This window comes from Netta rufina, assembly GCF_964035555.1.
Source record: "Netta rufina genome assembly, chromosome: 1".
Lineage (NCBI taxonomy): Eukaryota > Metazoa > Chordata > Aves > Anseriformes > Anatidae > Netta > Netta rufina.
Window position 1 is genome coordinate 32,025,064 of NC_140123.1, and position 26,219 is coordinate 32,051,282.

Here is a 26,219-nt window from a genome sequence, read left to right on the forward strand (position 1 = left end):
TATTCTGCCAGATAATAACTATGGTAAAATTCAGTAATGTTGGAAGTGCATATCTATAATTTACAGTGAATTTTAGGGATGTTATAACTTATTCTATACTCAGCAGTATTATTCTAGGCTTAAAAACAGCCTTAGGAATCTGTAAAAATAAAATAAAATGCTAACACAATAAGGAACATTAATGTATTAAGTACCTACAAAACCCTAGCTTTGTCATTTTGTCACATAATTGATACCAAAATACTGTATTCTTTGTGTTACCAAATTAAACTGATTTTTTAAAGTCCTTTTTTGAACCTTGTTACATTTTATAGAAACGCATAGGATGTGTGCTGCTGGTTACCTTCTGTTTTCATGTCCTTGGTTTTTAGGCTTATGATAGGTATGTACAGCCGCACTACGGAGTGCTCCATTTTGTACGTTAATATAAAACATTAATTTGTTTTGCTATTGTCAGCCAATGGCTTTTTCTTGGAAGATAATAATTAAAGGTACATAAAATCTAAATTGTTCTTATTTCTTTTTATAAGTGACAAGTAAAAATGAGTCATACACAAGGGAATTTTGTTAATGGGGCTTCTGTCGTAACTATGTCTGACAGTCTGGAAAGCGGGCACTTATTTTTCTCTGCTTGTTCTTTTATCAGTTAAAATAAAACCTACATTTTTTAAATCTCACTGTGCCTGAAAAGCATGATAATTTCTTTCATTATACTTTGGAGAAACTTGTGTATGGCTTTCCATGACGGTTTAGATCTAAAATCGAATTATGAGAATGCAAATTACTATTTATTTTTTTTAAGGTTGAGTTCATCTCAGTGCACTGCTTTCATTAATGGTTTCTGGAAATTTTATGAAAATGATAATGTGCCTGATATTTTGTGTTTATTAATCTTGACAAAAAAATTCCTAGCATAGCTCTTCCAGTACACTTTGTTCGATGACAGTGGATCCTCGTTAGGGCAGGAAATGTGGCAGTGTATTCGGCTGCAATGCCACGTGGGCTCCGCTCTCTGAGGGTGCAAATGCATTTGGGAATTTGGCTATATACCTGTTGCAGATAACTTTGTTGAATTGTGAAAGGTTAGTTTCAAAGAAATAGTGGTTTTATGCCATATGTTAGGAGTCTGAGCCCCTTCCCCTCAGAAGTGAAATGCGTGTATACCTTAAAGGGTTCAGCACTTCTTACTCAAGTGATAAATCTTGGTAGTTTGGTCAGTTGAGATATATGGGAGGCTTGGTAACATGAGGAATTTAAACAGAAGGTTTTTGCATATAGTAACGAAATACAAGAAGAAAATAGCACTAAATGGAATTATGTGGTTGAAGGGGATTGTTTTAATGTTGAGGAAATCAGGGCTATTTCTGTGTAGTAGGATCAGTGGTGTCAGCAGCTTCTTTTTTTTGTCTGCTTCATCTGAAAGCTCAGAATTGCCTGAACATTAAGATGCCTCCGTGTCCTTGTCCCAGAACGGTATGCACCGCTCGCAGAAGCAGAGAACAAGTGTGTGTGTTCAGTTCTTGCTCGACGGAGCCTCAGCTTTGTGCTGGAATGTGCCTTTCTCCTCTCTGTTTACTTTAAATCTGCAAGTTGCTGAATGCAACACATTACCGAGACAGGTTGGATTGCAGGGTGACTGTAATTTCATGTTAACAAAGATCTTTGTCATTACTTTTCTTCTTTCCTAGCAGAAGGAAAGATGTCTCTTGTCAGAGATGGTGATTATTTCAGCACTTAGTTTTCCTGTAGGCTTGCAACTGATATGCTACTTGCCTCTTAGCACCTAACCAAGAATCTTTAGGGCTTTTTTGTCAATAAAGCTCTGAATGTTTTGCACCATTATCCACATTTTGTCTATACCAGAAGTGATGCAGAGGGAGACAAATGGGCATAGAAACCTTCAGCAAAGGTCTGGGTGCAACTCAGAACCTTGTCCAGACTGTCCCTTGTGCCTCAGAGCAGGGTGAGCTGCATCTGAACCATTCCTGGTAGTTATTTGCCCTCTGTATTCTTACAGTGTGTTATCAGTGTAGATTCCAGAACCAGTCAACCAATGAATTGCATGAATTGCTCCAAAATCAATTATTCTTTTGTGTGGGGAAAAAAAAATATGTTTTGATACCACATTTAGACCTTTTTGGACACACTTCTAATTCATTGGGGTTCCCTCTGTCTACCATAACCATGATGTTCAGATTACTTTTTCTCTTTGCTGCATCTTGCATATTGGAAAACAATTGTTAAGATTTTCATTCATTTCTTTTCTAGGCTGAATTCCAGTAGCTTTACCTTCCCCTTGTCTTCTAAAATTTCTAGACGTACTTCTAGGTCTTTTCTAGAATTACTTGAATGTATCCATGCTGGATTGAGCTCTTGCATTCAAAAGCAGACGTGATATGGTCCTCAAGCTGGACACTGAGCTACAGATAACTGCTCTGGCTGTGTATTTTCCAACAAATTGTACATCCAGCTAAGAAAAGTTTCATTTATAGAACCACAGAACCATTAAGTTTGGAAAACCTTTCCAAGGTCCAACCATCCCCCTACTACCAGTGCCACCCATTAAACCATGTCCCTAAGCACCATGTCCAACCTTTCTGTGAACAGTCCCAGGGACGGTGACTCCACCACCTCCCTGGGCAACCCGTCCCAGTGCCTGACAGCTCTTTCTGAGCAGAAATGTCTCCTCATTTCCAACCTGAACCTCCCCTGGTGCAACTTGAGGCCATTCCCTCTGGTCCTGTCACTGGTTACCTGTGCGAAGAGGCCGACCCCCAGCTCCCCACACCTTCCTTTCAGGTAGTGCATGTTTGTATGTCACTAAGAGAAACTTAATCTTTTGAATCCCATTCAGTGTTCTTTCGATAAAGATGTTTGATTTTACATGATTCCTTTATATTCCCTTTTCATTTATACTCAAATGGAGACAATGATCTGCCTATGTAGATCTTACACATTCCCGTGAAGCAGTCAGCTCAGAGGAATTAATGATAAATAGGTTTACAGTCTTATCCAGGGAGGTAACTTCCCCCTTTCCAAGCCCCTGCAAAGACTCCCAACTTGTTTCTCTTCCACCGCAAGAACAAAAATTGTTGGAATGAAGGCCGTTTCCATGAAAAGTTTACGAGGAAAAATAGTATTCCAATGAAAACTGACTGTGATGCAACCGCATTGTGAGGCTTTGAAAACTCCTTGGGTTTAGTGCAGCAGCGTAAAATTGGAAGAGCAGCAATGTTTTCCTTGTAAAGTGCTAAATGAAAGCAGCTGAAAGCAGGCCACACATGAGTACCTTTCTCTTCGGCTCAGCCACCCTCCCTTCTTCAGTGTGCTGGGCAGTGCATACTCTTCCTTTATGCTCCTTCTAAATGACAAAGTTGTGAAATGCATCTTTGACTATTTTCCTTTTAAAAAATATGTTTATGTTTTAGACAAAGACCTCCCTTCTTGTCCCCTGCTTCTTCCACCATATTTTAGAGTAACCACCCCCCTACACTGGATGTGCTGCAAATGGCTGTGTAAACTGCAGGAACCTGAAGAGAAGGAGATCTTTTTCCTCTCATGAACTTGTGCATCTCCTGAAAAAGAAGAACCGTTCTTGAACTCTCAACATGTGCTATAGCAAAGGTTTGGGTATGCAGTGGTCTTTTTTTATTCTGTTCAAATGGCGCACACTGGTGTCTTCTAAGTGCCTGTTGGCTATTTTGTGATTCACCAAACCAGAGTCATCCAGGGACATGAGCTCTAACATATTATGCATCACATCTGGAATAGATATTCTTGGAAATTGGTTTATTTATGTCTCTATCTGAGCAGTGGGAAGAGGTAGGTGTTTCCGTCATTTATGGGATTTCTTCTGTAGGTGGGACACAACAACTTGCCAGCAGATACTGTCTGCTATCTCTTAAGCTTAAGAATCTTAAGGCTTCAGCGAGTGTAGCATATGCCAAGAATTCAAGTATGAGTGAACTGGAAAATTTCCGAGGCTAGCATAGCCATTTCAGTCTTGGTTTTATCAAAAGCTGATTTGTGGATCAAACAACAACAGCAGCTGCTGCATTTCCTGCAAAATCTGTCTAAAACATTTCCTTTATTTGGGGGCTTCTCAATTCCACTTTAACTGCTCACTTTACAAAATCTTTGTGCAGATTCTGCTAGGTGTTGTTCTTCTTACCACACGTGAAACAGTGGTATAATGCCATTTCTTTCCCCGGCCATCCTCAATGCATAGGAATAGCAAACTGTAGCACTGACTACTCTTCTGCATGTGCCAGATGGCGTCTTTGAGAATACACTGTAGAGGCTTCCTACGCACCACCCTGCAGATTAAGAGTATGGGGCCAGCTACTCAGCTAGTGCAAATCAGCAGAGTGCCACTAAACAGCTTGTGCAAACCCCGTTTGCATTAGATGTTATCTGACTCATGGGATAATTAATAAAAACTGCTGTAATATACATGCTGATGCTTTTTTCAGCTAATTTGCCTTGTCTTCGAAATGTCATAGAGAATGATTATGTGCCTCTTGCAGTAAAGTTAACATCGAGCACTTGAACAGAGAGGGTTTTTTTCAAGTTGTATTAGACTGAAAAGCTTTGCAATGCAGATACCACAGTAAAAGTAATCTAAATATATAGAAATAATATAAGGTACTGCATGTGTACATCTGATGTTTCTTTAGAAATGTGCCCTGTGCTTTGGAAATAGTTTATGCAGTATAGACTGTGTGCGCAAAGGAAATTTTATATTTTCCTGATTTTAGAAGGAAATAACTGGAAAATTGAAATAGGGTTAATATATTGGAGACGTACAGATACTGTACGTCAGAGTAGAAGGAAATGAAAAGTGGAAGCTGCTGTCATGGAAGATCACTTTAGGAAATGCTTTCTTTGAATTCCCGGCATTATTCCTAGCAGATTTCCTTTGAGTGAGTTTGCAAATGGGCAGTGTGCTGGTGGTGTGAAACGTATTAAAAACGTATTATGATTGATTCAGCTGTAACCTGTATATGTGAAGAATGATTTCAATGAAGAAGCAATGAAACTACTTCCTATTAACTGTATCAATGAGGCATTCTGTCTTTTGTGACTTTTTACCCAAAAGCAAGGTTAGGAAAGCACAATTGATTTTTATTTTTAAAGTGGCATTTTGCATATTTATATTTCAGAGCACATTTGTGCTGTTTAACCAAGAGAATATAAGTGCACCGAAATGCATTAATGTTTGCAGGGGGGTGGTCATGTTCCTGAGACTTAGATTTTGAATGCTGTGTGCTTATGCTCTCTTTTACACGCCAGTTTGTCTTGCAGATGCTGCTGAACGTTCTTAAATCCTGTTTCTATTTATGGTGCCGCTTTTAAGCTTGACCCGAGTTTTTTCCTGAGGCCATCCTAAAAATAAAAAAGATAGCTACACATATTAATGGGAAATACACCAGAGGCGTTTGTTGTCATGCTCTGTCAATGCTTCCAATGCATGACTCTTGACATGAAAGAATTCAGTGTTTCAGTAAGATTTGCAAGCTTATTTGTCCAATTTAGGTAATGTAACCTTTTTTTTTTTTATAACAGCTGCTACAAAAATGCCCTAGAGGCATGCACGGTGTATTCATACAACAGGTAGAAGTAATAATGAACGTGCCTTCTCAGTGAGATTTGATTGCAATTTTAATGGTACCTTTAATAAAACACTTATTTGTGTGGTGCTTTTCAAACTACTGTACTTCTAAAGCAGCAAAATTTGGACAGAGCAGTTCTAATGTGCTCCATTAGCCTTTATTTCGTGAGAAATATAGGTAATAAGAACTTCCTTAATTTTCGGAGAATTTAACAAAGGAATATGATGTTCTCTGTGAGGCACCTATTTGCATTTGGCCTATGATGCACGTGATGTGCATAGTTTTGGGGAAAAACAGTATTGCAGAGAGAAGAAGAAAATATTCTTACATTCATAAAATTTTACCACACCGACATAAGAGAGAACAGGATGTTCAATAATCCTGTGCAGGTTAGTGACAGCTGTTTAAAAACAAAACAACCTGAAATGTTTATTTAGAATTAAGGTGATAATCTTAACACATGGATTGCTTGTTTATGTTTGTGTTATTTCTGTTCATATTGGTGGTAAGGATATGGTAGATTTCACTGGGAGTGGGAAAAGATTTCTGGTGGTTTTCCTGAGTGACAGATCAATGTCTTCACTTAAAATGTTTGATAAAGTTTTCCTTTGTCACTCTTATGCTTGAAGAATCCTACTTAAACCTCATAAAATCTTTGTACTTTTTCCATGGTTATACAAAAATGAATTTTGGTTCTGATTCACAAAAACACAGAAGTGAATTTGAAACCTCATGAGTCGAAGGTCACTATTGCTTGCCGTCTTTTAACTTTGCCCTTTCCCCTGCCTCAGGAAAGCTAATGTAAAACCAAAGCTTGCTTCTTAAAAATTTGGCTTCTAATTGCAACCAGCAGCAACATTGAAAAAAAGGTAAACAAACAATGATTAATTTGAAGATTTCATCTTCTGCTTCTTTCTCATTGCACTTCAGATGCATCTACAGCATCCCAGGCGCCACCCTCGAAGCCCTAGCTTCAAACCCCATCATTGCTCTTGTCAGATTGTTCTGAAAGCAACCATATATACACAGGCATAAATAAACCTCCCTCCTGGCTTGCTTGTGTTCTTGCTCTCCTCCCGTGCTAGTTAGTGCTTTTTGCTCATTCCTGAGACGTGTAATGTAAGCAGGAGTGCAGTTGTCTTTTAAGGAAGTAGCAAGTTAATTTTCAGGATATATTTAATCTATTTAATGTGATGCAAGCGGAGTATTTGCTTTTTTGAAGTTCATGATTCACAGAAGCATTGGGTTATAGGTTGGATGAGCCTTTTACAAATCATTAATAGCTTGTCTTTATTATACAAAACTGATGCTGACAAGTCTTTGCATTGATGAGCTCAGTGTGAAATGAGGATCAACAACTTTTTTGTTTTGTTTTTACTTTTTTAAAGGGGGAAGTTGTGCAGAGAGAAAGGCAGTGGGTAAGATAGGTATATCGACTGTGATGTAAACTAAGTCGTAAATGTAAACTAATAAAACTGATAAAACTGACGTAAACAATACAAACTGTGTGTGGAATCCCCGGCTCTTCAGTTATCTAGCTTTAGGGTGACACATATTTATGTCTTTGTTTTTGTTTTGGAGATAAGAACAAAAAGATGTATAAATGGCCAGGTATCTAACACGTTTGGAATTAAATATGTTCTTATCTTTATTTTTCTTTCAAAGTGACGGATTCTTTGGCCCAGTCTGTGATACAGCATTTAAGATGGATAATGCAGAAAGATCTTCTCGGCCAAGATGTCTTCCTTATTGGTCCTCCTGGACCCCTCCGGCGATCTATTGCCATGCAGTATCTGGTATGTATGTTGGTTTAAATTCTTGGAGAAATAGCCATTCATGTCAGTTAGGTGCTCTTCTACTAGCAAAACTCTGGGAAGTAGTCCTAGAAAGTCTTAACAGCGAGCAGTTCTAGGAGGTAAATAACTTTTTCCATAAACATGCTTTCTGGAGTTTAGTTTGTTTTAGATGAATAGAAAGTACAGACATTTTAATACATGTTTTTCTGTCTAAACTCCAGGGGAAAAAAAATAGTTGGAAAACTGTGTTACCATATGCTATCACAAATGGAGAAACAGTTTGTTCTAGGCATTATGTATGTTAGATTAAGTTATCTGCCTGCTGTTACAGACAACAAATCGTTTTTGCTTCATTGTATAAAAAAAGAAATGAAGGAAAGGATTTAGGAGAGGAGTGTTCTGAGTAACATTTGGGAACAGTTATGAGTGATTAGGAAGAGGAGACGCGTGTATGATCCGCTCATGGAATGTGGGAAGCGCTTGCCTACATCCATCTGCATGAACCATGGCAGCACCATGTGCAAGATTTCACATTTAAGTCACTGGTGCCCTTAAATGATTGGGAAGGGGAGCGGCTGTCTGTCCCAAAAGATGATGTGGGTCGGGTTTTTTCTGCCATAAGCTCTGTCCAGACTCTGGTTGGGCAGAAGGATCACAAACGGAGGTGCCCCCCCCCTTTTTTTTTTGTTTTCATATTACTCATAACAACAAAAAAAGATTGTACCTACCGGCATTATAGAGGGATCGGTGGCTTTGTAACCTAGCAGGTACAGAAAAAATGAAAATGAAGTAGTTCTGTTTTTTTCATATTTTTGCCTTTTTTTTTTTTTTAACAACTATAATTAAAAGCTGTCTCTAAAGAGAGATCTGTTTCTTATACCTTTAGCTGAGTGGTAAGGGCTAAGGGTATTTCAGCATGAATCTGTTTCCTAGCAGAATATATGAAATCCCAGATATAGAAGTAGCAGGAACATTGGGTATAAATGTGTGTTGTGTTCTGTTTGTTTGTTTTTGCTTTAAGGTAGAAAAATCTAAGTATAGCTCCTACTGAGTCAAAATTAAAAAAAAAAAAAATAATCTGAAGATTGAAGATTCACCATTTTGAAACAGACTATGATTTTACAGAAGTAAACTTCGTGGTGTGATACTAAGGGCAGATGGGATGAGAACAATATCACACATCAGTGTATTGACAAAGTATGTGCAGGTAATAATCACACCCATGTAACAGTACAAGTATTACTGAGCAGTAATACAATTGAAGCTTTTGAGATTTATGGAAATCTTCTGATTTCTATTCATGACTTGCAGATGCTGATTGTTTTTCAGCATCCAGAAAATTAGCTTAGAGGACTTTATAGATGTTCAGTTGAACAGCTATATAGCTGGTTATTATATTTTTAGAACAGGTTTGGGGAAAATAAATTTTATTGAGCAGAAATTCAGGCCATTTTGTTTGAGGCAGAACACACTGTAAACATTTTAAAAATAAGAGATATTAGATTTTGTTCAGAGTTATTTCAGATCACCATGCTGCTGCCTAGAGCTCTTTTGTACAATTACACCATTAGGCCTATTGTTATAGCTCACTTACTGCGGTTACAGTTTTATTTTTGTAATAACCTCTGAATGTTGTCCATAGGAACTAACAAAGCGGGAGGTTGAATATATTGCGCTGTCAAGAGACACCACAGAAACAGACCTCAAACAGCGACGAGAGATCCGAGATGGCAGTGCTTTTTATCTCGATCAGGCAAGTTGCAGTCATGCACCACTGAATTTTTGTTTGCAACTAGTTTGAAGGAAATAACGATTTAAATGATGAGACCTTATTATATGTTTTACAAAATGACTGATGTGTTTCTGATGTAGTTAGAAAGTCTCATATAACGCTCTTGATCTTGTTGTTAGTGAAAATGTTACCTTTACCAAAGTCCAAGATTACTCTCTCTTGTAGGAGTACCACAGGGCTGTCTTCTTTTATTTAGGTTGAATTAGGGAGCCTGTTTTTTTCATGTGCTTCAATAACAAGCACTGAAATCTATTCTGTGCAAGCTAGGCTGTTGTTTCACAAGCACTTCTCTTGGTGTATCTCTTGCCTAACAGCTGTAGCACGTCAGATGTATTTCTAAAATAAATCTTTTGGTCTAGTTTAATTGAAAGAGTCTAGTTCATGTATGTTAAGACTGCTTTGTGTTGTGAAACCCAAGCACAGTAAATAGAGACTTGATGCAGAAGCTCACTTCTGATCTAGACTGAAATGATAATTTAAGTACTCCTCCTACCAGTATTTCCCCAACTCATCAGCTCATTTAGTACAACCACAGAGTGACTTAGGTTAGGGAAGATTTCTGTTTGTCAAAGAGAAATGTCTTTATTTCTGTCTCTTATCAATGTCACGTCTCCCTTTTGATTATGCAGGTAAAATATATATGTTGTTTAGAATGTCCATCTTCCTAGATACCTAATATTTGTATACAAGTTAGGTGCCTAAATCATTAGAGCGAGTCAGTTTCTCTTATGTAGTGTGAATTTAAATGTGTTATCTAAAGAAGTTTTCTGTTGTTAGTACTATAGAGGCTAATGATATCACCATCATATGAGTGATTTGTGGGTGGAAAGTAAGATGGGAGCAGAAGAGGAAAGCAAGCATAGAAGATCTATTCTCTGTTAAAGAAATATTTTCCCCTTTCCAAAAAGAAATAAAAATAGAAATCACATAGATCTTTCTCAGCACCACCAACGTTTAAGTAGATTTTAATGAAACCACGATAAAATGACTATGAATGACGGATGATCCTCAGATTGAAGGATAACAACTTTTTTTAGTTACTTCTGGGACTTCAAATTATTTCATGGTTATCTGGAAATACGATGGTTGCGCAATATGAGATAATTTAAAGTACTGCACTGTGAATTAGGGCTATAAATGACTTCTCATTTACCAGAGGATGAGTTCATTCGTGCAAACTGGGGGGTTAACTCAGTAACTCATATGAGCTCCATGACTAACTGCTGTTATGGACAGTCTTACTCTTGTGTTTACTACAGGATGGTTCAAGTAAATTTTTCCTCAGGGTAAAAGTATTAGTTAATTTCAAATTTATACAAGCCACTGTTTTACGGACCGTACAAACCTCAGCAAGATGTGAGATAATCTGTTAACTGTGTATTTGTGTGAAGATTTGTATCCCAATGTAAATATGAAGTTGTTTGCTTCGCTTTGTACAAGCTGTTTTGAATTATCTCACTTCAGTAAGAACACTCTGTAAAGGTTACCTTTCAAAGGTAAAGGTCTAAGATTACTGATCTCCCTCTATCTGTTGGACATTTGTAGTTAAAAGGCTTTTACCAGAACCCAGCATAGCAGTATTTCAGACTAGGATTTTCTTTTATTACCAAGTAAACCAGTAGGAATCATGTAAGAATCTTCAGTAGAAATCTTCAGCTTGTAATACACTCACCACACATAATAATCTATGTTTCCTTAAGTTCTGAGGGGAAAGTAAATCACTAATATCTAGATGAATACCTTTTAAATACTAGAAACATGAAAGATGAAAGATGTACCTGATAGTGATGTTCTAGCTGAAGTTTTCTAGCCCTCCATTTTAATTAAAGACACATAAAATATTTAGAACCATCACAGATCTAGTTATATCTTAGTAATATCAGGGAATAAAGTTTTACAGGTTACACAGAGGTTGAATTTTAGTTCATTTAATAATTTGAAGGTTTTCAGGTGGCAATTACCAATTCAAAGCATTACAGAAACTAGACACTACTTTTCTTTAAACCACAGACCACAAATGGTTTCAAGACAAAGAAGGTAACAGTTGGTAGCTTTAAAAAGTTACTCCTGAACGAGCTTGGATTGTTTCCATTGCCATAGAAGAGCTAAAGAAAAGGTGAACTTACACAAGAGACTGAAGATACAAGCTATGCTTTTCAGAGTAATACACCATTTCCTTTCCTGTGGAATTGCATTCTAGCTGTTCATGACACCAAAGAGAAGACAGCAAAGCTTAAAAGTCTTCTTTTCCAGAATGTCCTCTGTGTGAATTCTGTGGCTCAAATAAAACGTAGCTGTTAGTTGTCTGAGATAGATGAGCCTCTTTGCCTGCAAGTCACAGTGTAATAATGTAGTTATCTTACACCTTGAATGATAATATATCGTAATGAAAGCTGGCATCTTGTTACCAGAAATAAATTTAATGCAGTGAATCATCAGGTTTGCAGGCCCACAAAGGTTTGCAGAGTTGTCCGTGAGTGATTGTTAAGGGATTATGGTTGTTTATAGCTCTGCATTTAATAGGGATAGATTAAATAGCGTAAATGCGTATCTCAGACGTTTCAAAACATCTGATTTATTTTAACAAGAAGTTACTGAATGTGATGGCAGTAGTTATTTCAGATAGATTTGGAAGATGGTGACTCAAGGGCAGCGATTGAAGTTCTGCATTGACGTGTATATATTGAAGGGCTAGCGCATCACAAATCTCCACAAATCAGCATTTGTTAGTGCTGGAGTGAATCAAATGGGAGAATTTCTGGAGTTATAAAGTTAGAAGAGAGATCTGATAAGAAAAATATGTATTTGTATATATACACATTTCAAAATCAAAAATAAGGAAAACCAAATGAATGACTAGGCACCATTAAAATAAAGGAAAACTTTGAATTATGAAATTCATTCCCAATTGCAATTGTGTAAAATAAAGGATTTAAAATAGGGTAATGGTGAATTATTTGTTTTCATTCAAATACTGACAGAAAGTTCTGTTTTCTTGTCTTTACCATAGACCACTAATTTTGTTTTTTGTCTGTTAATTGGCTGTTAAAAGACACAGAAATTACATTATTGCTTTTACTGAAACAGTATGTAACCTCTTGACTTTGTTCTGTAACTTATTGCATGGGTTAGCTATGTTCATATAGTTAGTTGGATTACTTTTTATTGCTTAAATATTTAAATGGCAGTTTCACATTTAGTTATTGATAAAACAGCTGGTCTTGCACTGTAGCTTTCTGTTTCTTTAGCTCTTTGTACATGAGCCACCCACTTGATTGAACCAGTGTGGAGATTCTTATTTCAGTCTATCCTGTTTTCAAAATTAATGGAATTAATTTGATATTTGACCTTTTTTTTGCCATTTTTGATTCAGTTTTGCTTTTTATCATGTGTGTAGAAGCCACACCTCTGGTTTAAAATCTTATTACTACAGCCTCCTATATTTTTAATTGCTGCAACTAAGGAAATCCTACACTAGAAGAATGCAGTGGGTGCAATTGGGAGAGAACCTAAGCCGCTTTGTGCTTGAGAGGTGTGTCACTCCAGCACTGTGCCACAGACTGTATTGCCTGGAATGCCTGGTTTGTTTACCCTGCATCTTCCAGCTTTTGTATTAAATGAAACACTTCCCAAACACAGAACACTTGGTTATATGAACAATCTTTTCCATTTAGCATAGTTAAACTAGCTGAGGATCAAATAAGTGGAAAAGCATTATATGGTCATATGCTGAAAAATTAAAATATAATGTCATTTTGAATATTTGCTAATTAAGCTGCACACACTGAATAGATAAGTATGTATATTGTGGCCTTTTCTGTGTATACAAAGAGTTAGGCTCTGTATTGATGTATCTTTGAACTAAATGAGCATACTCATTATGACAGAATACCTTTGCATCCCCCACTGTACCAGCATCTTAGATTATACAATGATAAAATGCAAAATTGATTGTCAAGATACCAGAAAAGTGATCTTCTGCTATGACTTGAGAGACTTGATGTAGTAATCAATTAAACATCCAGAGTAACAGAAATGACAGCTTAAATTATCCTGTCTGAAAAATGAACATGACATAAAACCCCCTGGAGTAGCACTACACAGAATTGAGTTTGGTTTCTTTTAATCAAAAGAGATCAGAAAGATAATATAAATAAATAAACAAAAGTAAGATGTGAGATTAATTTTTTGAAACTATAATCACATTTGTGCCTATGTGTGCGTGTAGATACATTTATATGTATATATAGGTATAAACATATCACAAAAACTCTTTTTATACTCTAGCAAAGAGATGGGCAAGAATGATTCATCTGTTTTTTTTTTTTTAAAAATGCAGTGAATGCAAACTCTAACTTTGTGATTTGTTAACTTACTACCTTGAAATGCAATGCTCCGGATGTATGAATGTTACTAGTAATTTTCTTCTTCTGACCAGCACTGCAGAGAAAACAGAGAAATACTAGGTAGGAGCCAACAGTATTTGGTTGATGCCATCATTTAACTGGACCTGTTAGGTTAGCAGTATTTGATGTAGAAGCCATATGGGATAAATGGCTGTGATGTAGTGTAAGAAATATTAGGATTGTATATTTATAATTCCTTATAGGTTAAAATCTAAGGTGTGAGATTTCTTTTTTCTTGTGTTTGTGTCTGTTACGTGCATATTCCATTTTCTTTTCAGCTAGTGTTTCTACGATGCACGAACATACATACACTTTGTAATATGTGGGGTCATAGCATTCATAGGCAACGTGGATTTGATGAGTAGTGCTGTGAATCAAAGTGATTTTCCAGTGACAGTACCTTTATCACTTCTTAGATATCTGTGAAGTACTTAGTTTTCCTTTTTATTCAGCTACTTGTCAGACAGAAAAAATTAAACAACTCATCTCACTTATTACTATCCAGAAGACAAGTGTCATGTAGAATGAAGATAAAAAAAAAAAAACACTAGGTTTCTTTGTTTGTAGATAATTGCACTGGCAAATCCTTTCAGAAACTCAGATTGTTTGCTCCTGGGCATTCTCTCTGCCCAACATGCAAGCTCTTCGATGTTCCTGATGTAGACTTACCGTTATCCTAATGAACCTGGTGTAAATTGGCTAAAAGGACCAGATCCTGTCTAAGTAGTGTCCTATTCTCTTAGAAATATGGTTTGCAGTCACAGCTTCAAAAACACCTGCTGTAGTGTTAGCGGAAGGAGTGATGGAAATAAAGCAGATCACTTGATCTGTGGTAGTTCAAAAAAAAAAAAAAAGTGGAGGAAGCTAAAAATCAATGACTAAGAAATAAAAGATTGCTCCAATTCTTGTCACGTTAACATTATTTACGATTTTATCATATGTTGCTTCATTTCCTAGAGTAAACTGTAGCTTAGTTTTGTGGTCTGAACTTCCATTGAATGCAGGTTGTTCCTTTTTAGTTGCTTTTCCTTCTGTCTTATGGGATTGAACTGTGAATGAGGTGTTGACTAGTTCAGGCCATTCTACCTCACTAAAACATTTCTACCTTGGACATCTCAAGTCCCTTTTTCAATACAAACCAGCCTGGCTGATAGTGCTATGGTATACTGTGAATTGTCTTTTTTTTCTTTTTTTAACGAGTAAATAGCAGTATTATTAAAAACAAGTGCGGTCTATCCAGTAATTTTCCTAGCCTCAGAGGAGAAAAAGAAAACACTCGATTGTCACAGTGGGGGAGGTAGACTGAAGAATGATGATATAGCCCCCCACTACAGATGAAGAAAATATTTGAATGATTTGGTTCCTCAGGTACTTTTTTTATTTGAATAACCACATTAATTACTATTTTATTGTTTTTAAATAAAACACAAACATCATGTTTTGAACATATATAACTCAGTATATTTGTGGTCTAAATTGTTATGCGCAAAACAATAGTTTATCATAGTCTGCAAAGTGGGAAAAAATGTAACAAAAAATAGAATAGACATTCTCAGATGAATAGTAGGTCTGTTTTGAATCTCATCTTTCAATGTCATTATGCATTTGGTAGTTTTTTCATTAAATGTTACTTTAGCACCAGATTTTACGAATATTTAAAGAAAAAGGTAACTAAGTTTTTCTAAAAAGTTTGGCATTATTGCCTTGAAATCGTTTGAATGTGGTCTTTATTAGCCCTTCTCTTCACTGCTAGATTTTTGACAATATTTTTATTTTGGAGGACTTATTTTGTTACTTCATTAAGTACTCATCCATCTCAGTGTTGCTCAACTGCTTTCCTGTTTGCTGAACTCCTGAGGGAAAACAGTAACGAAGGACTTAAGCGTTCTAAAAAGTGAACGAATCTATTAAATGATATTCTTTGTTAGAGGCATACCATTAGACATGCTGTTTAACCTCCAGATATTTTTAAAATCTAGTAAAGCAGATTCCCCAATAGGTGACAACTTTGTATGCTTCACTGATCTTAACATCTGTCTGTACATCTATCTTTAGACTCTATCTAAATTTGTAGATAATTTCTTGCTATTTCCATACAAGTATTACAGAGAACTTGATGATTTGATTAGTTCCATTAGTTCCATGTCTACTTAAATGAGTGACCTGAGTCATTTTCAGAGAATTACGGGTCTTGGGCAATACCCTCTTCCTTCCCCAGTAAAACAAGGAAGAAAAGCTTATCGTGTAATCCATTCTGTATCCTTGCCATTTCTTTTCTCGATATCCTTTAGCTGTTGGTTAGTTTTAATGATTTATATCGGAAAGTTTTGATTTTTTTTATATTTAACCCATGGAACAAAATTTAGAAGATACTAATTTTGTCTCAGTTTGGTGGCATTTGTTAGTTTGGTAGGTTACAGGGACTCAAATCAATGCACGCCCCCCATTGCTGCACCATGAATTTAGTAGTTTAAGTTGTGTTAGCCTGCTGCAGCCAGGCAGCATCATGTTAGCTCAAAACCAGACAGATTTTAGTGTTGTCTTTACCAGATGGCAGCTAAAGATTTTTATTTTTTTTTAACCATAAGAGACATCTGGACATAGCATTGTCGGAATGTGTGTGAGATGCAGGAGTGAATGGAAAGATCTTGGTAGATGAGTTTGTGTGGGATGTTGTGCGGGTGGAGGGAACAAGATACTACACTGGAAGGGACATCTGAAAAGCAGGCTGCAGATGTAGGGAAACCTTACCTCTTCAATTCTCTTGTTCACTGAGGTACTTACTCTGATATTTTTTCCATGCTGTAATATTTGTTGTTGGGCTTGAGATGTCATTACAGGGATCCAGTTTTCAGAGAAAGGGCACTCATCTTCTGAAAAAAAAAATATTAAAAAAGTATCTCCAGGTAGCTCCTGGAAAAAGAGACACTTTAATTACTAATTACTGCTCATCAATTTTTAGTAGCATTTTTGGAATACAGTTCTGAAACATAGCTTGTACATTTTATTCAAAAAGTCTGAAAAAGTAAAACCACTTATAGCTCCACTCAAAATCTTCCTCACTGATTTTGGAGTGACCAGAATTTTCTGATTTTATTGTATGCATTTTCTTGAGGAAAAACTTAACAGATTTCAGTGGTGGTATTTAAAACAACACCGTTAAAATTCTTATGCTCTTGCAAACTATTTTGGTTAGTTTTGCAAAACTGTCCATATTTCTCTGGTGTTTGTGCAGTTCAGCATGTGCATTATGTTGAGCTATTTTCTGTCCTTCCTCCCTTTCTGATGTTGTTGAAGCTTGTTCATGTGCTTATACACTGTGATTTATGTCATGAGAGGGGTTCCTGCAGTTGTCACCGCTCAAGCGGAAGAGCTCAGTTGTGCAAAAGACTGTGAAACCCTGTTTAGTGTTGTTTAGTTTCTAAGGCATTTCCGCCTTTAAGGATAAAAATATATTTTTGTGGGTGCAGAATGAAACCAGGGTGAGCAATCTCCATTACATATTTGTTGCACAAGGCCATTGCTATGAGAGCAACACTATATTATAGGTTTCTGCTCTCGGAGAAGAAACTCACTCTGTTACAAGTGCACGTATTCCCTGGTGCAGGTATCCAGGTAACCATCCTTTCAGATCTATAGGGGCACTGGTGGGCGGCAGTGAGCTTGTTTCTTCATCTGATGAGCAAAATAGTCCCTGGCTGCAGTTACAGTAAATCTGAAGATAAGCATTTAACAAATCCCTCTCAGCCTTTTAGCAAGAATTAATACTTTTTATCTCAGGTTTACCATCACGGCTGCATAATATAACCCCCCTCTGTCAAATTATATTTTATATTAAACGTTTTGAAAAAATGAGGCTAGTGAGAGAGTGAGACAGCACAGCTATTTCTGGGTTTTCATTATAGAATTACAAAGATGAGTTTCTTGGAAGCATCTTTCAAAAAATGATTTTCCGTGACAGATTGCAAACTTATTTTCCTTCTTCTTATTTGTTATGCATTTTAGTTTCCAAACCAATCCATCAATACCCAGATAAAACTGAAATACTGATTCAGAAGATGCCTTGTAGTATGCCTAGCTTATTGCAGAGATTTATTAGTCATTACCAAATAGAATGCATAAATATCGTAGCTTAGCCAGAGATCTGCAGCCATTTTGGTCTTAAGAGCAGACCTTATGCTTTCTAATGTTAATAGTGCCTTTCAGAAGGTCCTTAGAGGTAGATAAGTTGTGTATTTATTTCATTATACTTTGGTGAACAGTTTCCAGTATTTCGGATATGCTTTAAAAATACATGAGAAGCCCAGTTTGTTTAAAGCAAAACAACACAACAACAAAAACCATCACAGTAAATTAGCACCCAGATGACGATGATGTTGATGCTATTGTTGTCATGGGGATTCTTTGATTAAGAAGTGAAGAAGCATGGTTGTGCACTCAGCCATTCCTGAAGCTGATCGTTTTTGGCTACCTGTATGTACCTTTTACAAGCCGTAGCATCCCTTTTGAAGTATTGTACTGAGCAACATAATTTTAAATAAAAACTTTGAATAGTTTCCAAGCTCAGGAATCTGTTTACTTTTTTAAAATGTTAAACCTTTCAACTGATGAGCAGCAGGAAAGACAGTGTACTAGGCTGCTTTTCAAGACTGTGAGAGCTAGAGGAGAACACCTTCTTTCTTGAAGTTAATCATAGAATCATTAAGGTTGGAAAAAACCTCCAAGATCATCTGGTGCAATCATTGCCCTACTACCACTATCACCCACTAAACCATGTCCCTAAGCACCACGTCCAGCCTTTCCTTGAACACCTGCAGGGCCGGTGACTCCACCACCTCCCTGGGCAACCCGTCCCAGTGCCTGACTGCTCTTTCTGAGCAGAAATGTCTCCTCATTTCCAACCTGAACCTCCCCTGGCACAACTTGAGGCCATTCCCTCTGGTCCTGTCACTGGTTACCTGTGCGAAGAGGCCGACCCCCAGCTCCCCACCCCTTCCTTTCAGGTAGTTGTAGAGAGCAATGAGGTCTCCCCTGAGCCTCCTCTTCCCAGACCAAACACCCCCAGCTCCCTCAGCTGCTCCTCACAGGACTTGTGCTCCAGGCCCCTCACCAGCTTTGTATCCCTGCTCTGGACACACTTCAGGCCCTCGATGTCCTTCTTGCAGTGAGGGGCCCAAAGCCGAACACAGCACTTGAGGTGCGGCTTCACCAGAGCTGAGTACAGGGGGTCAGTCACCTCCCTGGTCCTGTTGCCTACACTATTGCTGATACAAGCCAGGATGCCGTTGGCCTTCTTGGCCACCTGGGCACACTGCTGGCTCATGTTTAGGCAAGCACTGATCAGCACCCACAGATCCTGTTGTATACTTCCTGATATTTGTGGTCTACACCTATACCAGATTATACAAGTCCAGGAGAATGGCTTGGTGGTGGCCAGGGGCAGTGGGCACCAAGGGGCAGGCAGGAGGCTCCCTCTGAGCACCAGGCAGCACTTCTGTGCTGGGTGGGCGGCTGAGCACTGGCCCAGGCTGCCCAGAGAGGCTGTGGGGGCTCCTCCTGGCAGAGCGGCACAAGGCGCCTGCACAGGGCCCTGGGCACCCTGCGCTGGGTACCTGCTGGAGCCAGGGGGGTTGGAGCAGACGTCCTTCAGAGCTCCCTTACAGCATCAGCCATGCTGTGATCCTGTGGTAGTGGAAGCCTGTTAATTGAGCAAGCCTTCATCCATAGCATACACGTCTCAACGCAAGTCAACAAGATTCTATGGATACTGAAAATATTTTGAAACCATATGAACAGAATGTGTATTTTCCTCTGGCTAGTAAAACTCGGTCATAAAGTCTTCACAGACGTATAATATGCAGAATCCAACCAACTTGGCAAATAAGATGTTTGTTAAAGCATATTCTGGCTGTATCCCTAAAGTGCGTTTAGACAAAATAGCGCTTTGTTCATGATATTGGACTGGTTGCTGGAGACTCAGGTTTTCTATTCAAGCAGGTTGGAGCAGATTTTTGACTGACCTTTACAGAGAAGAATGTTAGTACAAAATTTGTCCTTCATACAACATTAATGGGATGAAGAGAGGGGAATTTTGTATTGCCCGATAAAGTATGATGTTCTGAATTAACCAATAAAATCAATTCACATGCTGATTGCTTTTGGAAGGAATTAGTGATTCAGTGGAAGGGAAACAATCTCAGGACTACTGCTTGTTTAATGGGGTTATTCCAGGTTCCTCAGATACTGATTATGAAGCTTGATACTAAAAAATGTCAGGGAAGGGAACTTGATCTGGAGATGTGTACTGTACAAGTACAGTACACAACGTGAGTGCATTTTTTCTGTAATTTGTGCTTTAATCCAGCTTAGGTGCAGGAGTTAATACTGTCTTAATAATGATGTTGTGATTTAAAAGCTTACTGTATGGCTAATTTTGCCAGTAGTTGTTTATGCATCCATACTATGCATGAGAGGCAACTAAATTAGTGAGTCTTATAATTTTGTGTTATCTTTCTCTTCTCAGATAGGTCTCTGATTCTGCCACATGCCTTGTACCATGCATCAATTCTGTTACACTGAACTGTTCTTTGTTTCTGTCTTACATTTATCCTTTTGTCCTTTACACATATTTTTTTACAAAATTATTTTTGTTCTTTTTGTGTGTGTGTGTGTTTTGGCATCTTTTCATTATTCTTCCTTGTTTCTTCCTTCTGTCTCTCTGTCCCAGTCTTTGAATCTATTATACTCATCAGAAATTTACGTCTTAGATGAAAGTTTCTTAATACATACAAAGCATCACATGAAAGGTTCATCTGTAGGAGTTCATAGAAGATACACTGGAAAGAAATTTCATTCCAACCCCATTTGCCACTGTGCGTGTGTTGAAAATTATGTTAAAATGTAACAGGAATGCAAAGGAAAACTCTTCAGTTGCTCTTGACGTTGCCTGATAGCTACATGTGCCCGATTATTATTTGGCTAAATTTCTGCCAATTGAAAATAGAAAAGAAAACATTAAGTTTCAGAATCTTTTACTGTACAGTAAATGTGAATGCTAGTTATGAAGTATAGTTAATTTACTTGAGTGAATGTCATTTACTGCAAGGAAGTCGTGTGGAATCACCAGCACCAGAGTTCAGTTTTACAAGTTGGCTATACATTAAGCGTTTAATTAAACATACGTATATGAACAACTCATGAAATGAACTATAGAAAATTCCCATCCCAAAGGCACCAAATAATTCACAAGTGAAAGTCTTAAGTTTTTATTCTGTTTTTAGAGAAGACCATGATCAGTCGGGGAATATAATTCTAAAGCTTCTTAATTTTATAATACTTTAAAACATCTGAATATTTATAGCATTATTTTATTTTATGTCCCACACCTGGTTTCAACAGACTTATGTTCTTGTCAGACTAAAATAATGTACTGATGATGGAATTACACTGGTATATAACCAGAACAATCCAAATAAATATATAACTTTTTGTTTCTTATCGTTTTAATATGATTGTAAATGTGTGCAACCACCTCAGTGCTCTGTATTCTGTATAAATAGCTATCTGCGAATTGTTGGATGATGTTAAAATACCTGAAAAAATAGTATACGACATCAAAAATAAAAGATGCTACATTTTAATGTATTCCTAGTATATATCAATGTCTGCAATATTTTGATTTTTTTTTCCTGTTGATACAAGACACCAGAACTGATTTTTTTCTGTCTCTCCAGTCTGTGTAACAGTTACAAGATAAAAGTCCAGCTCATGAATATAAAGCACTGTTAAGACAATCGGCTGTCATTCTTCATGATCACAACTTCTGTGTATCTTATTGATTCTTGAGAAAATTTGGGAAGTTTGCAAAGTATCTGCAGATTCTTTTTCAGCAGGATTTCATGAGAAACGTATTATTTATTTCTCTCCAACATTGTTTTTTGTTTTCAAAAAGTGTGCAGTTCGCGCAGCCACAGAAGGCAGAATCCTTGTGCTGGAAGGTCTGGAGAAGGCTGAGCGGAACGTCTTGCCGGTGCTAAACAATTTGCTGGAGAATAGGGAAATGCAGCTTGAAGATGGTCGCTTTCTCATGTCTGCAGAACGTTATGACAAACTTCTGCAGGTAGGGAAATGTCATTTGGATTTTCCATTTTTGTCTTCCTATTCTTTCCTGCACTGTTAGGAAGGGGATAGTAGTTACAAGTGAAACGCATGAAATCAGACCCGGTACGTATGTGGAATGTTCTATGGGATGAGATTGGCAGGGTGAAAGCTATGTGAGAAGTCAAATATTCCTTTACGAGTTGCAATTAAAAGATTGTTCTAATCTGTATCCCCTCTGTCCACATGAAAAGCAGTCATCAGTGTTAACATTGTGTGAAGACTGCATGTTTCTTAAATGCAAAAGCAACTGAGAGTAAACAAAATATAGTTGTAAAAAGAGATCGCAGAAAGCGAAAAGAAAGCGTCCCCACAAAGTTCAGAAAATGCTTCAACATCGCAATAATCTTGTTGCTAAGCTTTTAAAATGTTAGAATAACAAAAAGATAGGTCAATGTGGGCAACACTATAATCCTCAGTGCTGTCTCACCTTTAATTTAGTACAGTATGCATGAACAGCCAATCCAAATTACAGGGAATGGTTAGCGAATTTTCTTTTGATAGGATTTTAGTGTCTGCTGCTGTTGCTACTTTAGCCATTTTCATTTTCTTCAGGCTTTCAGTCCCACTGCTTAAATTTGAGTGGATACATTTCAGTCTTTTGGGGGGCCTCAGTGCATGTCATCAGAAAGTTTCCACTAGTACTCTGTATCCTACTTTCTGTTTGCTGTAGTTTCCAGTCACGTGCCTGTTGGTCTGCTGTAACAGTCTGAACTCTTCTCACTCATGTTTCTGTCTATCATACATAACTGTGGTTAAGTATATGATTCAGACCCAGGTGAAATAAAAGGGAAATTTGCAATAAGCCTTCTCGTTGATCCTGATTACATGAACTAGCCTACGATGCTGTTAGTATTGTAGCAGATTTCTGAAAATATAGTGATATTTATTATACATCTCATCTCTGGTTACAAGTCTGATCTGTGCCTTTTCTGAAAACAATTTGAAGTATTTATTCAGTAGATAAAATTGTTGGAAGCATTATTATTGAATTTGAAAATGAGCTTTTAAAATGTGATCAAGACTGAAAATGAGAATTCAGATTCAGACAGGACTTGTTTGCAGTTATGCAAAGCATCTTCCTCTTTTCTTTTTTCCTTTTTAACACTTTCCTAATGATAAAATGTTTCAAAATGAGTGCCTCAGGCATACTGCTAATAGATGAATTAAATAAATCTCTTGCTATAATACTAAATCTAATATTATTGGTTTGTTGTTTGGGGAATATGATATTATATAAGCTAATGTTCATTTTCTCTTCTCCTATGTGAATAATTACTAAATAACTGGATCTGCAGGAAGTTTCAAGGAAGACTTGACTGTGATGCAGAAAGGCTAAAGGGTGCATTTTTTGTATGCATTAAATCTTTTATAAGACAACAGCTGAAATAAACAACATCAAATTCTTGTGAAGGAGCCTAGTGATAGTTCTGGTTTTGTTATTGCTTACAATAAAGCATATTTTTAAAATGCAACCTTTTTATGCAAATTATAGTTTGTTTGTTTGTTTGTTTGTTTGTTTTCTCAAGGGGGATATGGTAATGCACTTCTAGTGTATCAGAATAAAATAACTGTTTTCATCTGTTGGTTTTCTGTTTTTTCTGAAAGCAAGGTTGTAAAATTGCTTCTGAACTTTGACTATCTGTACAGTCCATGATCAAAGTGCTATCAGCCTGAAAGCTGCACCTAATCAAACATTCTGCCTACATTTGTCTTGGAGAACCTTGCTTTTACGATCCACAAATCAGAATGGTTTAGTGCTTTTGAGACCTTCTGAATGAAAGAGGAGAACAATACCACATTCAGCTTGAAGGACCAGGATTGTTAGTTCATTTGCAGCTTAATCTTGAGGAGTATTTAATGATGTATTTTTTTTCTTCATGTTGCTTTATTTTAATTTAGGAACATACAAAATCAGAGTTAGATGCATGGAAGATTGTTCGGGTTAGTGAAGATTTTCGAGTAATAGCGTTGGGTCTGCCAGTACCTAAATATTCTGGTAACCCTTTGGATCCTCCCCTTCGTTCTAGATTTCAAGCTAGAGATGTTTATCATCTGCCCTTCAAGGTAAGTGTCCTAACAGAAAAGTTGGATTATCTGTACTGAGTAGAGCTAATATTTTGACGTTATTTTACTTAGCTCACCTCTGAAAAGAATCCCTAAATAATAAATTTATCTTAAATGGCATTTTTCATACTGCTACCTAATAAATTCCTGAAAAGCAGGCTTCAAGTTGCCAAGGAATGCTGCAGCAGAAAAATAACTTCCATAAAACAATAAGAAAGAAAGATTTAATAATATTTCTTTTCATTTGTAAAATTAATTCTCTGCCCAGGAATGAGTAGACTGTTGATATCTAAATTAGAGAAAAAATAGAATATGTCTCATACATCATGAGCTATGACCCGCAGTATGACCCCAAAATGAATTTACCGTATGATCTTATGTTCTATTTTCAGGACCATCTTCAACTATTATATTCAATTGGATCAAACATTTCTGCAGAGAGGTAATTTTTCATAATTAAAAGAAAAAAATAATAATGAAGAAATGTGGTGTCCTTTCAGGATTCCTTGCTATTTTTGTAACCTCTGTCACTACTTAGAGACCAGAACTGAACAAGTTTTTAATATGTGTGGGTGTATGTTCAAACAGCTTTTTATATGCAGCCTACATATAATGAATTCTTAATGCTTTAGAACTTCAATCACACATTACTTATTTGTGCTCAGAGATAGTTTCAGCTTCTTATACTGATCTTATACTGTATTTAACTTTTTAGGCTTTAGTATTTTAAATATAGATGGCATGTATAAAACTCTGTAATTATTTTTTCCTTTGCAGAATTTCTCAGCTCCTGTCTTTTGCTACAACTCTCTGCTCTCAAGAATCTTCTACATTGGGACTTCCAGATTTTCCTTTAGACAGCTTATCGGCTGCAGTTCAGATTTTGGTATGTGCATACACATGTGCTGTGAAAATGAATGAGCTTAAGATTTCTTAGAATTAGAACTGGATTATTCATGTTGTTGGAAGAAGATTAACGAGAACATTTAAAACAAAAAAAATGGTTTGTGGGATAATACTTTAAGCAAGTATGTAGCATAATATTGTAGGACAAAGTATGGCATTACACAAGATTTTTGAAATGATGGAGTACATCTGAGCGTTCAAAATAATGTTTTTATTCTGCTTGATCAACTAATGTGACTTCAGGAGCATTTACAGTGTATCTGATGACAGAGTGAGGTTGTCATCTAAGCCCCCCTTTTAGTCAGTAGAGAGGAATAAGCACTTTTAGGCTGTGCTTTCTCTGATTTACTAGTATGGTGTAAATCATAATGACTCCATTCATTACAAGTACACCGACTACCCTCCTGTAACACCTAAAAGGACCAACTAGTTCCAATGTGGGTACACCTCTGTCTGAGACAGTTAAGTAGTAAGAGATAAATCCCATGTTAGGTCTTCAGGTTAGCTGGTGGATTTAGACTAAACGTAGACATGGGGGTTATCTGAAGATGCATCCTGTGCATACTTGAAGAAACAGTACTTCCTGGCAGCTACACTCCGCAGGGAAATATAATGACCATACACTTCCTAGCTTCATGGTGGCAGATGCATTGGGTCAGGCCTAAAGCTATGGCAGTCTGTCTGCTTTCCCTAACAGCCTGTTGTCCCTTGGTCTTTGTAATTGCTTGGTAAAAAGTTACGGTGAAAAAAGGTGACTCCTGAGGGAAGTCAGGGAGATGAGATCTGATAAAGAAAGAGAAGGGCAGGTACACTTTTGTTTGCAGGAAGATGTGGTCAGCCCAGGAGGGTGAAATACCAGGACAGCTTCTCAAACCTTCTCTCCAAGGTGCAAGTGTCTGTTGTATCTCCTGTGCAATCATCTTACCTGTGGTACTGCTGAGTGGCAGTTTACTCCTACATCTTTTATTGGATTATACACATTAAAAGATGTCGCTTGTATTACTGTTGTGCTTAGTACCCTCAGCTGTGATCTAGAAGGACATTGTGCCTGGTACTTACAGACCTAATTTTTGTCTGAATTAGTGATATTGCATCAAATAGTATGAGGTGATTAAGATTCAAGTTTAGAGAAGCGAAACAGTATTTGAAGGGCTTTTGGAAAGAAATACATGATGTATTTTAAAATAAATTGCAACTTTTTATTCTTTGAGCCCTGTAGTGAAAAATTATTTTTAAATGAATGCCAGATGGCTTTCAGAGTAATGGAAAGAAAATGAGCCGTAAGCTATTATCTAAACTATGGAATGAAGGAAGCATTTTATTTTACATTAGAGAATGTGAAATGTTATCATTGTATGACAGTGTCTTTTTTGGATAGACCAGAGCTGTTTCTTTTAGAATTAGTTTTAATCACTCCGTTTTCTAAGCCAACTGTTCTCACTGATTCTAGCTAGAGAGTTTTTCCATCACACCGGGTCACTGT

At 37.1% G+C, this 26,219-nt stretch overlaps 1 protein-coding gene across 1 annotated transcript in view; it reads left to right on the plus strand.

The window, feature by feature from the left end:
* Positions 1 to 26,219, plus strand: part of VWA8 (von Willebrand factor A domain containing 8) — a 194,234-nt gene that overhangs the window by 19,463 nt on the left and 148,552 nt on the right. Inside the window, exons 3-8 of the mRNA XM_084284039.1 lie at positions 7,278 to 7,408; positions 9,051 to 9,161; positions 21,558 to 21,725; positions 23,666 to 23,830; positions 24,223 to 24,272; positions 24,608 to 24,716. Coding sequence (XP_084140165.1) covers positions 7,278 to 7,408; positions 9,051 to 9,161; positions 21,558 to 21,725; positions 23,666 to 23,830; positions 24,223 to 24,272; positions 24,608 to 24,716 — 734 coding nt within the window. The remainder of the gene's footprint in view (positions 1 to 7,277; positions 7,409 to 9,050; positions 9,162 to 21,557; positions 21,726 to 23,665; positions 23,831 to 24,222; positions 24,273 to 24,607; positions 24,717 to 26,219) is intronic.